The 14,176-nt window shown below is 29.5% G+C and overlaps 1 protein-coding gene across 1 annotated transcript; it reads left to right on the forward strand.

The window, feature by feature from the left end:
• Nucleotides 1–3,646: 3,646 nt before the first annotated feature.
• LOC101515241 (uncharacterized) lies at nt 3,647–13,692 on the forward strand. Its single transcript, XM_004499960.4, has 18 exons — nt 3,647–3,920; nt 5,731–5,829; nt 7,360–7,442; nt 7,567–7,651; nt 7,748–7,834; nt 8,353–8,414; nt 8,565–8,758; nt 8,843–8,903; nt 9,232–9,409; nt 10,869–10,907; nt 11,016–11,077; nt 11,196–11,232; nt 11,929–11,978; nt 12,069–12,138; nt 12,417–12,492; nt 12,662–12,741; nt 12,837–12,905; nt 13,454–13,692. Exons 1-18 carry the CDS (start codon nt 3,855–3,857, stop codon nt 13,511–13,513), a joined length of 1,458 nt encoding a protein of 485 aa, XP_004500017.1. The 5' UTR covers nt 3,647–3,854; the 3' UTR covers nt 13,514–13,692.
• The last annotated feature ends 484 nt before the right edge of the window (nt 13,693–14,176 follow it).

Raw genomic sequence — 14,176 nt, forward strand, 5'->3', positions numbered from 1 at the left:
ATAAATAGAACAAGTGATCTGGTAGATGAGATGTGTTGTTGATGTGAACATAAGAGAGAAATAGAGAAAAATAAAATGTTGAATGAGTATAAAAATTGAATTTAATTAATCTAAAATAAAAAGTTGATAAAATAAATAAATTAATGGTTGAAATTATGATAATTCATGATTGATCTTGCATGTACACATAATATTAAACATTAATTTAATTATCAATGATTGATATTAGTTACTTTTGAGGAGATTAATCTATAAAAAAAAATGAGATTTGACTCCTCTAAAATAAAAACTTGGTAAAGTAAGTGAATTAATGATTGATGTTATAACCATCTATAATTGACCATACATGTTATATAATATCAATCATTTATTTTATTATCAATAATTAATATTATTTATTTTATTTTTTAAAATGAGTTATTCACTTTAAATTGGTCAAATCCATAAAAAATAGAATGTTCAAAATATAAGAATTAATAAATCTAATCTAATAATTGAATGCACTAAAAAAATCAGAATGACCCTCGATAAATTGAAGCTCGAATCCCACAAATAAGAATTGACAAATACTTGAAGCTCAATGTATCAAGGTTGTTTCTGTTTGTATGAAGAAAAATTTATATATAAGAAGAGTGCACCTGATTTAATATATGAATTTGACTTCTCTATAAAAATAATAAAATAACAGAATTAATAGTTGATTTTACAATTAGTTATAATTTATGATATATATATATATATATATTATTTTTAACTATTAATTTAATTATTAATAATTTATATTATTTATGTTATTTTTTAAAAGACATTATTGCTCATACGGTCTCTTAATTTAATTTCAGATAATATTTCAGTTCTTTATTTTTTAGTTTTTTAAACAAAATAAAATTGATGCAAATTTATAATTTAAATTTTTAAATAAATTCATATTTTTCTTCTTTATATTTTTAAATTTTTATAATAAAATTAAATAAAAAATTAAAATATTATTTAATATTAAATTAAAAGATCGTGTAAACAACTTAACCTTTTTAAAATTATTGACTAAAGTAAATTTCTTACTGAGTCAAATTTTTTTAGACTATTTATAACGGTGCGTTAAGCCTTAAATTGGATCTATTTCAAGTTGACAATGTGTATATAAGAGGACACGCGTGTAGTCGAAGTACCAATGACACAAACAATGCAAACAAACAGGGCCCACCTAACACCACTCCCCTTCTCATTCCCGACTCCTACCACAAACACTAGGGGTATATATTTCCACGTACAAATCACTACAACTAGTACATCAGTGCTTTTATTTCTTAAAGAATACCCTGTACCACTTATACCAAAAAATATGGATCAAAACTGTTTCTGAATTATTTTGAATTTGACAGAGATATAATTAAAATTATAATATGTCTTTGTCAACAACAAAATTGTCCACATGTCGATCTAACATAAATGTCACACTATTATATTAAATTTACAAGAAAATATTTTTTATTATGATTAAATTTCAATATGTTAAATGATTAAATCTTAATAAATATTGATATTGATAAATTGAATGTTTTGTTTTGGATTTTAATTCAAAACCTCATATTTATATAATTAATTACGATAAAATTTTATTATATTTTCTAAAACAAAAACAATGATGGTAACAATTATAAAGAAGTAAATAAATTGAACTATTAAAAGTTTGAGGTTTTGATTATCGCCCCAAAATAATACTTCATTTGTCTTATAATATAAATAAAAATGAATTAAAGAAAATGAATATATATATATATATATATATATATAGTCTATTTGGTCCATTCTTATTTATATTATGAAAAAGATATACTATTCAGTGTTAACAAATATTTTGCTAACATGTGTCTTTATGACATTTATTAAAAACTCTATATATAGAAATTGTATTAAAAACAACAATTTTAAATTTTTAAGAAATTGAAAAAAAACATTAATTCTAAAATAATATTTTTATATTTGATTCTATAACGTGAGTCTTTAACATCTTCTTAACATTTTTCTATTAACATTGACCATCTAAAAAAAATAAAATTGAGGTGACAAGCCTAAAGTTGACATTAAATTCATGAATTTAATTTGTCACATACAATTTCTATTGATACAACGTTAATGTGAAATCCATGTACAAACCACATACTACTTAATATACATAGAGTTTTTATCTCTTTTTCACAATTAAAAATAAATACTATAATAAAAACAATAACTAATTCTCTTTCTTGAAAAATAAATTATAAAAATAATATCAATTATCAATAAATTTAATATTACGACCAACTTTATTAATTCAATAATTTATTAATTCAATAATTTATTAATTCAATAATTTGATCAATATGATTTAATATTTAGAGATATAGTTATAATTGTTGATAATCAATAATTGATTATGATAATTTTGTAAATTTGCTTTATTCATTCATTCATTTATTTTTTTTGTTTTATTTAATTAAATAATTATTTTCTAATTTACTAAAAAAACGTTAAACAATACTTTATTTTAAGACAAACAATAACAACATTAGATCTAGTTTCATCTTTATTTTTTTTTCTTAATTCAATTTACATAATTTATTTAAGTGTAACTAGATAAAATATGGGTAAAATTAGCAAAAGTGTAATAAAATAATTCCCTTAATTAGTAATTCATAAAAGGATAAAATTTATTTGTATTTACTTAAATATTTTTTGTATGATTATTAACTTACCCAACCATGATTTTCTAGCTCTTCTTTGTTCGTTCATCAATTGGAGATGAGCGGTTTGAGGTTATATTTTAGTCCGACTATTCAACTTGTTTTTCTCCTCTCTATTTAATTAAATAAACATTTTTCACATATATTTAGTTTTTTCTATCTTAGTGCAGTGTTAGATTTCTTGTTTTGGTGCAATATTTGTTTAATTCAAATTGACATATTACCTTCAATTAAGTGCATATATACTCAAATTCAATCAATTATTTTGATATCTTCAATGTTACAACTTTAGAGACACGTGCATTCCAGAACAATTTAATGTTGTCCTATTGACTTGAATGTTGTAATTTATACCAATTTGAATTGAATTATTCTCGATCGATGTAATTTCATCATCAAATTAATAATTTTTTCAAATTTTGTTATAACCAACAAAAAACACTGTCCGTCCCTAATTATAAGTGCTTGTTGAAAATTTTTTTTATCACCAAATATATGTTCTATGTAATTTATTAGATGCATTATTTATTATTATTATTATTATTATTATTATTATTATAAATCTATCACTATTAGCATTATTAATTTATTTTAAATATGAAAATTTAACATTAAATTTAGTAATAATAACACACAAAACATACACATTATTTACACCATTCACTTTTTTTTAATGTATACAGAAAACAAATTATAGTTGTTTATATGAAACAACAAAGACTATATATATATTAAGTTAAGAATCATGAAAAAAAATGACTAAATTTTTTCCTTCATAAAATTCAGAATTATTTTTTATTGACACTCACAATTTCAGAATTCAGTCAAAAGAAAAGAAGCACGAGTCACCAATTTTCAATTTTACACAAGTTTTTTACTAATTTTTTGTTTCATTAATGAAGTTTCCATTTGGTCTTGGGCGAAGAGAGAGAGAGAGAGAGATCGAAATTGAAATAAAAGGGACGTAGTGGAATTTGGTCCGTGTATGAAATGAAGGAGCCAGGGGTGAACACGATGCCTCTAACAACAACCTTCTTCTCATCATCTTAACCTTCAAGAAACTTCATACGCTTCTATTGTCCTCTTTCTTTTCTCCTTTCGATTATTTTCTTTCCCATTCTATCCTTAATAATGGCTACTCAAACCCCTTCCGATTCTTTCGACCCTTCTCTTTGTGACGTCGACGACTACGTTTTGGTCAGTTCTCTTCTTCTCTTCACTTTTATTTTTGAACTGTTTCGTTTCTGAGAAAATGTGCCGCAAAAAACTTCACCTACAGATATTGATTTTCTTGAATCTTCGTGTATCATTCACTACTCGCTTTTTCTTCTTCTTGGTTTCGTTTTTCAGCTCAGCGAGTATTTGATTCTGTTTTTTCTTGTTCTTTTTTTTTTCAATCAAGATTTTTAACCGTGTTTGTTTGCGATTCTTAATGTTGCGAAAAATTGCATTAGTAAACGGATTATGCTGATGCAATTGCAGGCCTTTGCTTCCACAATCGCGGTTGTAGACATTTTTTAAACCTTGCTTCCAAGAAGTGCTTTTTTGTGTGTGCCTATTTAAGTGTATATTTTGACAAATATTTAAGTGTATGTTTGGATTCAATATTGTGAGTGTTTTAAGTCATTCTAGAAGCATAGAATTGAATTTTAAGTCTTTGAATAATTTTGAATATAAATTCTCTTGTCTGTGAGAATTTGGAACTTTTGCCTCTATTATGTGAATGTATTCACATATAACACATTAATCACTTTTGAATTCTTTTCTAAAAAAAAGAATCACTTCGATTCAATCAGGTTTAACAAAAAATTGTTTTGTAAAATTAATATATTCAAAATCATTTGGTAAAATTAATATATTCAAAATCATTTTTGGCCATAGCCGAACCAAACACACTTATTTTAGGAGAGTTGGTCATTGAAAAAACTAATTTAACGGAATGAATATTTTATTTTCTTTTTTTGCTACTTTTTGAGTTTCATTAAACCGCGTAGTGCTTGTTCTTACTATGCAGCTGTGCACAGCTTTTTCATTCAAAGTTGTTTCTTGTGTGTGCCTTTTTTTTCTCTCTGCGTCCGGTTTCTAAGTTGAATATGGGAAAAGACAAGAAATATTGTTACCTCATTTTCCCTTTCACTTGAACACCTATTTTTAAGGTGAGAAGTCCGAGGACAGTAAAAGACAGTGTAAATGTGATTCAATGTTTACTTTTTCTTATTATTTTTTATTTGTCTGTTGTTTTTCTGTATCATGGGTTATGGCTTTTCAGGTATACTATGCTTGCTTCTGCTGTTAGATTGAAAAAGAATGCATGTTTCTTGTTGTCATTGTAAATGGCTTAGTGTCTTTTTGGACTCACATTGTTGACTGTTGGAATTTATTTTTCCTCTGTCTGACGTGATACATGATTTTTGTAAAAGTATTAATGTTTAGTTATTTTAAATCGAAATTGATTTCACTTGCAAACCTTGTGTGACTTGATGTGGTAAACAGTAGTTTTTGCTGTATTAATGAAAAAATTACACTATGTTTAACGTATAGTTTGCTTTTAGAGTTAAAACATCTAAACATAAATCACTTTGCTTCAATGAAACTTAACTTTAAAACCAAATGAAATTTACAAAGTCAAGTTCTTTCAGAATCATGTCTCTCGTATGCTTGCTTGAAAATGTTCGTCTTATCGTCACTCCAAAAAACCTACTTTAATTTCTGACTTGAGATATCATTGGTTCCTCACAACAATCCTCAGTGTCTGGTAACTTTTCTTGCAAAAAATACCATAGTAAAAAAGTTTGGATAATGAAAGGCTCCTCCTTCTCTTTTATTTGTTTTGTTTGAGTCCTGAATTGTGAGCATTGAGCAATATAGATGACAGAATTCAGTCATCTAGTCCCATCATGTTTGAAACATTCAAAAGCAATGGTGTAAAATTATAAAACAAATCAATGTTTTCATTGGATATTTAACATAGTAGGATTATGAAAACTGAAATTTGGTTGGGTTGCAGGAAAATGGACCAGGAGATTTGGCATGGGACACATTTCATTATGTTTATGAGCTTGTGCAGAGTGGCAATTTGGCCTTTCGAGAAAACAGAATGGAAGAGGTGATGAAAATAGTGTGCTTTCTTTTTGGCTATTCTGTTCATTGTTCTTCTGAGCGCAGTCCATTTATATATTATATATGATGATTGCGTGTTCTTTTTTCTCTTCTCTACTAAAGTGTATATATTAGATTGGGTTTTACATTAAGTAATGATTTATCTTCATTATCAGTCTAGTAGTTACAGTTTCTCTGATGTAAATGTAAATATTGGTCAGGAGTAATCATGCAGTACCTCCAAATACTTTATAAAGAAAAAGTATGCATTTAATGTTATGGAAAACAAAATATATTGTAAACAAAATTTATTCTTTTCATTTGACTATTTGTCTTGTAAGGTTAGTATTAAAGTGAAAACAATTTATAGTAGATAACCTTCTGCGACAGTGTATCAACAGAGGTTTATGCATTTATTTCAGCATTCACATAAACATAAACAGAACATTATAAAAGTTTAGACAGATGAAGATAGTTTAAATACATGGTTGTTCCCATCTAAGATATTCTAGAGTCTTGGTCTCTCCCTTCAAAGAATTAGAGAGTTCGGCCTCTCCCACATCAATATCCAATTCCAAATAATTGCCTACTGACTTCCTTCAGTTTCCCTGTTTATTCAATAACTGTCTAATAACGCAACTGTTGATAGCATAACTGCTGCCTAATAATATAACAATTGCTACCTAATAACGGATTTGGATCCTCTACTGCAAGTTTTTCTACAGCATCTCTACAACTCTCTATCTCTCACTTCATTTCTTTCTCTTTCATCCCCATTTTAATTTTAATTTTTATATTTAACATTCTGTCTCCTCTAATAACCATACAATCTTGCTGTAGATGCAGCAGGGAATCCAATTTGCCTAATAACACAATTATTGCCTAGTAATATTTACTAATTAGAGGTCTAATATATTATTGATAGTGTGTTACAGTGTACCGATTCTGTAACCACTCATGTAAGTTCTCAGTAAGTAGCATTCCACATACCTGTACTTGTACTATGTAACAGGAGGAAATTTCAAACCTAGTTACTATGGTTACAATCCAGTGTTATACAGAATACTTGTTTTTAGATAAATTGTGTTTTAAGTTTTACCTATATCATGATATGATTGGAGTATTTTTGTTATAATTGGCAACTTATATAGAGTTTGATTCACATGCCTATTCTTTGTCTGTTTAATGGAAGTTAAATGAACTGTTCTTGGTCATGAACACCACATGTATAGTCTGTTATCTTGACAAACGATTGAATTGATGCTTCAATACATGCTTTGCTTCTGGAACATTATGTTTTGTTTGTTTAAGCAACGTGTCATGCTTCAATCTGTTGACTTTTTTGGGGTGTTTCAATGCTTTTCAACTTAATACATGATTCATTATTGAATAAAAAACTTCTCGATTTTTGATAATGGACGAAATTATCATGCTTTACAACTTTACAAAGAGGTGTCCAGGAATTATTTCATATACAGGGAAGTTTGATGCTTATACTTTGTTTATCCAATATTGACCTTTGTGATTATTTATTCAGGCAATCAACTTTTACTCAAGAGCCAATAGCGCCAAATCTGGTGATCCAATCATCCTCAGCAATCGAAGTGCAGCTTTTATTAGGTTAAGAATATTCAATATTTTTCTTTCAAATTAGTTATTTCAAACTGTTTTTACAATCTTGTTCCAAAAGTTTGCCTTCAGATTTGTTAATCTTCTCATGGTAATGATAATATTTTCCAATCAGGATTAGCCAATATATAGTGCATAGATCATCATCATCCTCAGAACATAGGCCATTGAGTGGGCTTGATCCCACAACACTTGCCGAAGTATGTTCTATTGGATAGTTTTTATAATGCTGAAATACTATCATAATTTCTAAATTGATTTGCACATACTAAGTTGGTTTTTGACAACCATTTCAGCTGGGTTTGAAGGATGCTGCAAAGCTTGTGGAACTTCAAAGTAATTCAGTTAAATCATACCTTTTAAAGGCCAATGCTCTTCTTCTAGTAAGAGACTCATCTTTTTTTATCAGTTGATCTCTCTTGTTGTTTATGGGGTAGCCCCTGATATTTCTGTTTTAGGAAATGTTTTTTTTTTCAAGGTGGGGGTTTGATTTACATTTTGCTAGGTTAGGTGGTTCACGGGCTCAATTGACTTAATTGACTTGTATCAAGTCTATCCTACAGAATTGTCAGTGTTTGGTAAGGGCAGTAATTAATGTTTTAAGTTAGCATTGAATAATTGAGAGTATACGAGCTTGGCCTAGATGTACTTTGTACTGTACTTGTAGTTGGGTGACTGTGCTATATCTAGTTCACCCCTTTAGTGTACTTCTTTCCTACTCTTTTCAATCCTCCTTCTTTAAATTGTTCTCTGATTAAAAAAAATGTTTCACCTTGTTTTTTCCCATTGTGCATGAGCATGGCACATTCTTACTTTTACTTTGGCCTCTCTAGCATACTTCTATATTATGATGGTGTCTGTATTGCATGTAACTTGATACGACATTGCTTTATAATGGCAGTTAGATAAGTATGATATGGCTCGGGATGCTATTCTTTCAGGACTGCAAGTTGATCCTTATAGGTATTGCAAGTCTTGTCTGATTTTAATTTTATAATTTGTATCATTCCCTTTTTGGAAATATAGATGGAATATCTGAATGTAGAACTTTTGCAATAGTCGTATTCTGTGCTATTTCTGAGGGCTTTTTTCATTGCATTTGATATAATGTAGTAATTCCCTTCGGGAATGTCTTCAAAAAGTGGAAAGAGTATCATCTAGTTCAACAGGGGTGAGTACCCATAGACAACCAGAGCGCAATGATGACTTTGAGTGCACTCTCTGCCTGAAGTTACTCTATGAACCTGTCACGACCCCCTGTGGGCATTCTTTTTGCCGTTCATGTCTATTTCAGACAATGGATCGTGGTTAGTGCTTGCTATTGTTGATTTTATTTTCCATAAGCAACCATATGTATTATATTAGGTCTGATTATTGTCCTCACTTGTTAGGGAACAGATGCCCGTTGTGCAGGACAGTTCTGCTCATTAGTCCTAGAACATGTTCAATCAGGTGAGTAGTCTATAAATAAGATGTCGCAATGTAGTAGATGGCCAACCACATAAAAGCTTTGGATTAATTGCTTTGTTTTTCTTGTTAATGTTGATTTATTGTGACGTTGTCTAAGTCCATATTTCTAGAGAAATGCATGCTTCAGTATCCTTTTATTGATTGATGAAGCCCTTCCATACCTATAATGGGCACATCTTATCTGCTTATGGGCATGTGATACACCTACCTCAACTCAGTTTAATCATGGACGTTGTGGCTAAATAAAAGTTCTAATAGATTTGATTCACTTATTTTTTTCCTAATTTATGTTCCTATCAACTGTTGCTAGTGTGACATTGAAGAACATCATACAAAAGAACTTTCCAGAGGAATATGCCGAAAGGAAACAAGAGCACGACAGTTTAGTCAATGTTGGTGCAGATACGCTACCTCTTTTTGTCATGGATGTTGTCTTACCATGTCAAAAGTTTCCACTAAATATATTTGAACCTCGGTATAGACTTATGGTGAGTTGGTCAATGGATGCTGATGATCACTTGAATCTTATAATGTTGTTATATATCTTGAATGTGAAAGTTGGTGATCAGTTTTTTATCTTCTGTACTTATACATATCTTTCATTTTTTCAAGTATACGCAATTCAATTCCTTTCTTTTCTTAAACCTTCCATAACACTTCTCTAGGTATTCTATCACATGCTCTTTAAAATCAATAAAAAACACATGTAGGTAGTTACAGGTCCCTCTTGCATAACTCTATCAATCTTCATGGCAGTATAGTTAAAATGGTCAATTTCCTCGACATAAAATTGAAATTAATTTCTTGTGATCTAACCCGTTTGTCTTAATCTCTGCTTAGTCACTCTCTCCGAAAGTTTCATAGAAAGACTCAGGAGTTTAAATCTCATTATAAGTTGCATAGTTTTGTATCTCATTTAAAAAGATAAAGTACACTTCATCTACATTTATTGGAATGCTATTAGACCTCAAAATCTCATTGAATAGCTTTGTTAGTCATCGTTTACCATTCTTTTTCTGCTTCTTCCACACTCTGATAGGTATATTATGTGATCCAACTACCTTTTCATTTGTGTCCTTGTTAATGTTTCTTTTACCCTATATCCTCTCATTCTTTGGTAGTATGAGTTATTTTGATCCTCTACCCTAGTAGTTTGTCCGAGTTCAAAGAATATTTATTTCCTTCATTCAAGATATAACAAGTATACTAATTGATAAAGAGAAAAACACGTAATTTTAAATTATTTATATTCACATTTATAATGTTATTTCTTTTTATTTTTCTTTAAAAATATAAATAAGAATAAAATGTCATATTCAACATGGTATTAAATACATACATGCATTATGAATATTTAACATAGGTATCGCATAAAAGTAAATAATATTCATTATTTACTGTATCCTATTAAAGAAGTTAAAATTCAATTTATTTTTCAAAAACAAAGAGTGGGTTAGGGGATCAGTAAAAAATATCAATTATTTCAATCAGTGAGAATGCTGATGCAAGTATAGACTTTACTTTTTATTCATAGTTTTTTTGTGGTTGAGAAAAAAGCCTTTATTCCTGGGTTTAAATAATTACATGACAGAGAACAACTTTTGTGTTCTGTATATTCTTCATACGAAAATTGGCAGACCTGTTAAAATATTATGGAACAAGATTTTCAATGGCTCTGGTTAAGCTAATGGACCATTTATTTATAGCTCACAATTGCAACATTTGGAAAGGATCGAGAGGACTAGGGAATATTGATTGTTTTTGAACTGAACATTGTTTCAAATTTACATAAAGGCTGTCAATAAATACTAGTTGAATTGTTTGGCCTATTTAATTTGTCAAATATTCCGTTGACTTAGTGATAAATGGTATTTATATTCAAATGGTCTGAAACTCTGAAGGTTATCATATCTCTTATTGAATATTTTTTCTTTTGGGGTAAAACAGGTAAGAAGAATAATGGAAGGCAACCATCGGATGGGAATGGTAGATTATTTTGCTTATCCTTTACTTTCAATTTTCTTGCATAAATTATATAATTGCACTGACCATATCCATCTCTTGCTGTGTGTGATTTGTCTATTGATCTTCTAGGTTATACTAGATCCTTCAACAGGTTCATTAGCTGAGTTTGGCTGTGAAGTGGAAATCACAGAGTAGGTGCTTGGCATTTACATCACCTGAAAAAAAAGTCTCAAATGCATATCCCCCCCTTCCCACATGAAATATCTTCTCACGTATAACGCTTGCTTTAATTTTTTTTATTTGGTGTAGGTGTGAGCCACTTCCTGATGGTCGTTTTTATATAGAGGTGAAAATTTAACTGATATCTCTGTTTGTGCCTTTGTGGGTTTCTTTGCTCTATTTATGATAATTAGTGAAGATGAGGCTTGAGAGTGAAAAGCTTTGGTCTTGCTTTCAACTTTCAAGATAGAGAAACTTTTTCTTTCCTCATTCTTTGCTGGAATCCCTTTTTATTATTAGTTTTCTATTTACTAAAATCCTCACTTTTCTAAGAGCTCTCTAGTCACATTATTCGATGTGTGCAGTCGCCAGTGGCATCTAGTTTGGGATGAAATCCACATGTTCTTTCATATGCTTAGCCCAATTTCTAATATAGTATCAATGCCTATCTGATACACGTTATGGGGCTACCCATATTTGTTCACATTCCACATGTTTAGTACTGGTCTAACAGATTGAAACCCTAGCTGCCTTCATTGCAGCCTCCAACACCTTCTATGTGGTTGGGTTTGATAAATCCAAACTTTTACTTGTCATATATACTTTCCATATGGTCTTAATAATTTTTTGACAATTGTTTAGTTGTTCAAGTTCATTCTAAGAGTCAGTCATGATTTTTTTCATTTTACTTTTCGTCATTGCTGGATTGGTTTTAAGGGTCCAAGGATACTTTTAAATCTCCTAAGAAATTTATATCAAAATAAGTTCTCTTTTTCTTTACTTTTTTAATATATCAATTTGTAACAAGTTTGGTTGTGTGCAGATTGAAGGTCGTAGGAGATTTCGCATCCTACGTTCTTGGGATCAAGATGGGTGAGTTATCTCTGGGTGTTATGTTCAAAAAATATTTTGCTGTTTTTTTGTGTGTGGAATTTTGGCTTTATACCTTAATGTTTCGTTCAGGTATCGTGTTGCAGAAGTTGAATGGATACAAGATATAATGCCACCAGAAGGAACACCAGAAAGAGATAATGTAAATTCACTTTAATTCTGGCATACATTTGTTTGTAAGCTTTTTGTGTTGTTGGATAGCATTATGATTTCGATGTCCTTAGATATATAAAGCTTGAAGCCGTATATGATGCATAGGAGATAGACCGAAATGGGCTTAAGTAAAGAATACTATCATACGATATGTTTTCAGCAAAAAATGCTATCATACTATGACCCTTTATGCGGAATACATTATTATTGTAACAAAGTTCCATCCTTCTAACTTTTAACTAATGACTTATTTGTACATTATTATAGTTACAGGAATTGACAAATACTGCAGCAGCATGTGCGCGAACATGGATAGGAAGAGCTAAACAAGTAGCAAGACAAGGTAAATATTAAACCATTGTTCACCAAGACTTGTTTGTACATGTCATTGAATTTTTGTTTCTTTTATCCCATTTTTCTAATTGGCGATAGCATTACCTTTCTTCTCCGCATCTTTAAAAATGAATGTTCATACTGCTGCAGTACTAACTATAGAAATATATCATATACAGATCAAAGAAGATTTGACAAACTCGTGACTGTTGAAGGAATGATACCCTCATTAAGAGACCCCGAGCGCTTTAGTTTTTGGGTGATTATTACATTTGTGACTTAAAAAGTTTTTACTTTGTTTATATAATCATTTGGTATATTTATTGCTATTTACTAATGTAATCTTAATTACAGCTAACCACCATCTCCAATCGGAGGCCTTCAGAAAGATTGGATCTCCTACGCATTAGAGATACCAAAGAGGTATTAAATCATTTTAAAAGAGTTAAATACTTTCATCCCTTTCAAATTGCTTTCGTTTGTCCCATAAATGCAACTAAGATGGTTAAAAACTACGGGGATATTTGATGTGTGTGTAACACGGATTCAAACCCTCAACATCCGGCTTCTCCAGACTCATTGTGTCTTAATCTCACTACCAAGCTCTTTGAAACCAAAAAATAAATGGCATTCATTTTTAGTCATTGTATTTAAGAAAAATAGTATGTTTTAATTAAATACAGTATATTTACTAGGGACTAAAAAATTATACTATTTTTGTTAAATACATGGACTAAATAATACAATTTTTTTAGGGACAAAAGTTGAACTGTTCTGATTTTTTAGAGATAAAAAATATATTTAAGAAAAAACATGCGTGTGGGGGTTGTTAAATTCCATTTTCTGACAACGCATTTTACTCTGTAGCTTCATTGTGTGGATTTGTAAACATATAGCTACATTTTTTATGTTATCCAATAATAAGACTTGTATTTTAAAAAAAAGTAATAATATTTCTTTCTTTCTTTTAGAGAATTAAGCGAGGCCTGATATTTCTTCGAGCAGAGGAACAAGGCTGCACGATTCAGTAAAAATCAAGCTAAGGAGCGTTACCAGTATTATTGCAATTTGAATATTGGTTGCAAATTCCTTTACAACTCAGTCAAATATTCTTTGACCTCATAAATGATGGTTCATGAGGTCATTTTTGTCGTAACATAATGTCGAACCCAGTTTTTCAATATATATGATTATCCACAAGACTACAACACATTTTATTTTTACAAATGGTTTTGAATTATTATTCTTGCTAAATACATATGCCAGGATTTAAATCATAGTTTAATCAGAATGATTTACAAAGATATCATCTCAAGGCCACAAAATACCAAAAACTAAAATGTTGGTTTACTGTCCTTTTTGACCTTAAAGGTGTCATTTGCAGTGGAAATCAAAAGTAATATATGTATTTAGAGTATATTCAATGTTACGAAACATTATTTAGAGCATCTTAAATGTTAGAACAAAAATTATATTCTTATAATTCTTTTTTGAAAGTGGCACGTGGGGTTAAAAGCCTTCTCATTTTTTGACTTCAATGCAAGGAATTTAATTATTATTTAGAGCATCTTTATAATTATATTCTTATAATTTCTTTTTCAAAGTGGCAAGAGGGATTAAAAACCTCGACCTCATAATATTAAATATATTGACGTAACGAAATCTTGGCAGATTAAGATTTGTTACTTACTATT

The sequence above is a fragment of the Cicer arietinum genome, chromosome 5, assembly GCF_000331145.2.
Source record: "Cicer arietinum cultivar CDC Frontier isolate Library 1 chromosome 5, Cicar.CDCFrontier_v2.0, whole genome shotgun sequence".
In the NCBI taxonomy this organism is placed as follows: domain Eukaryota; kingdom Viridiplantae; phylum Streptophyta; class Magnoliopsida; order Fabales; family Fabaceae; genus Cicer; species Cicer arietinum.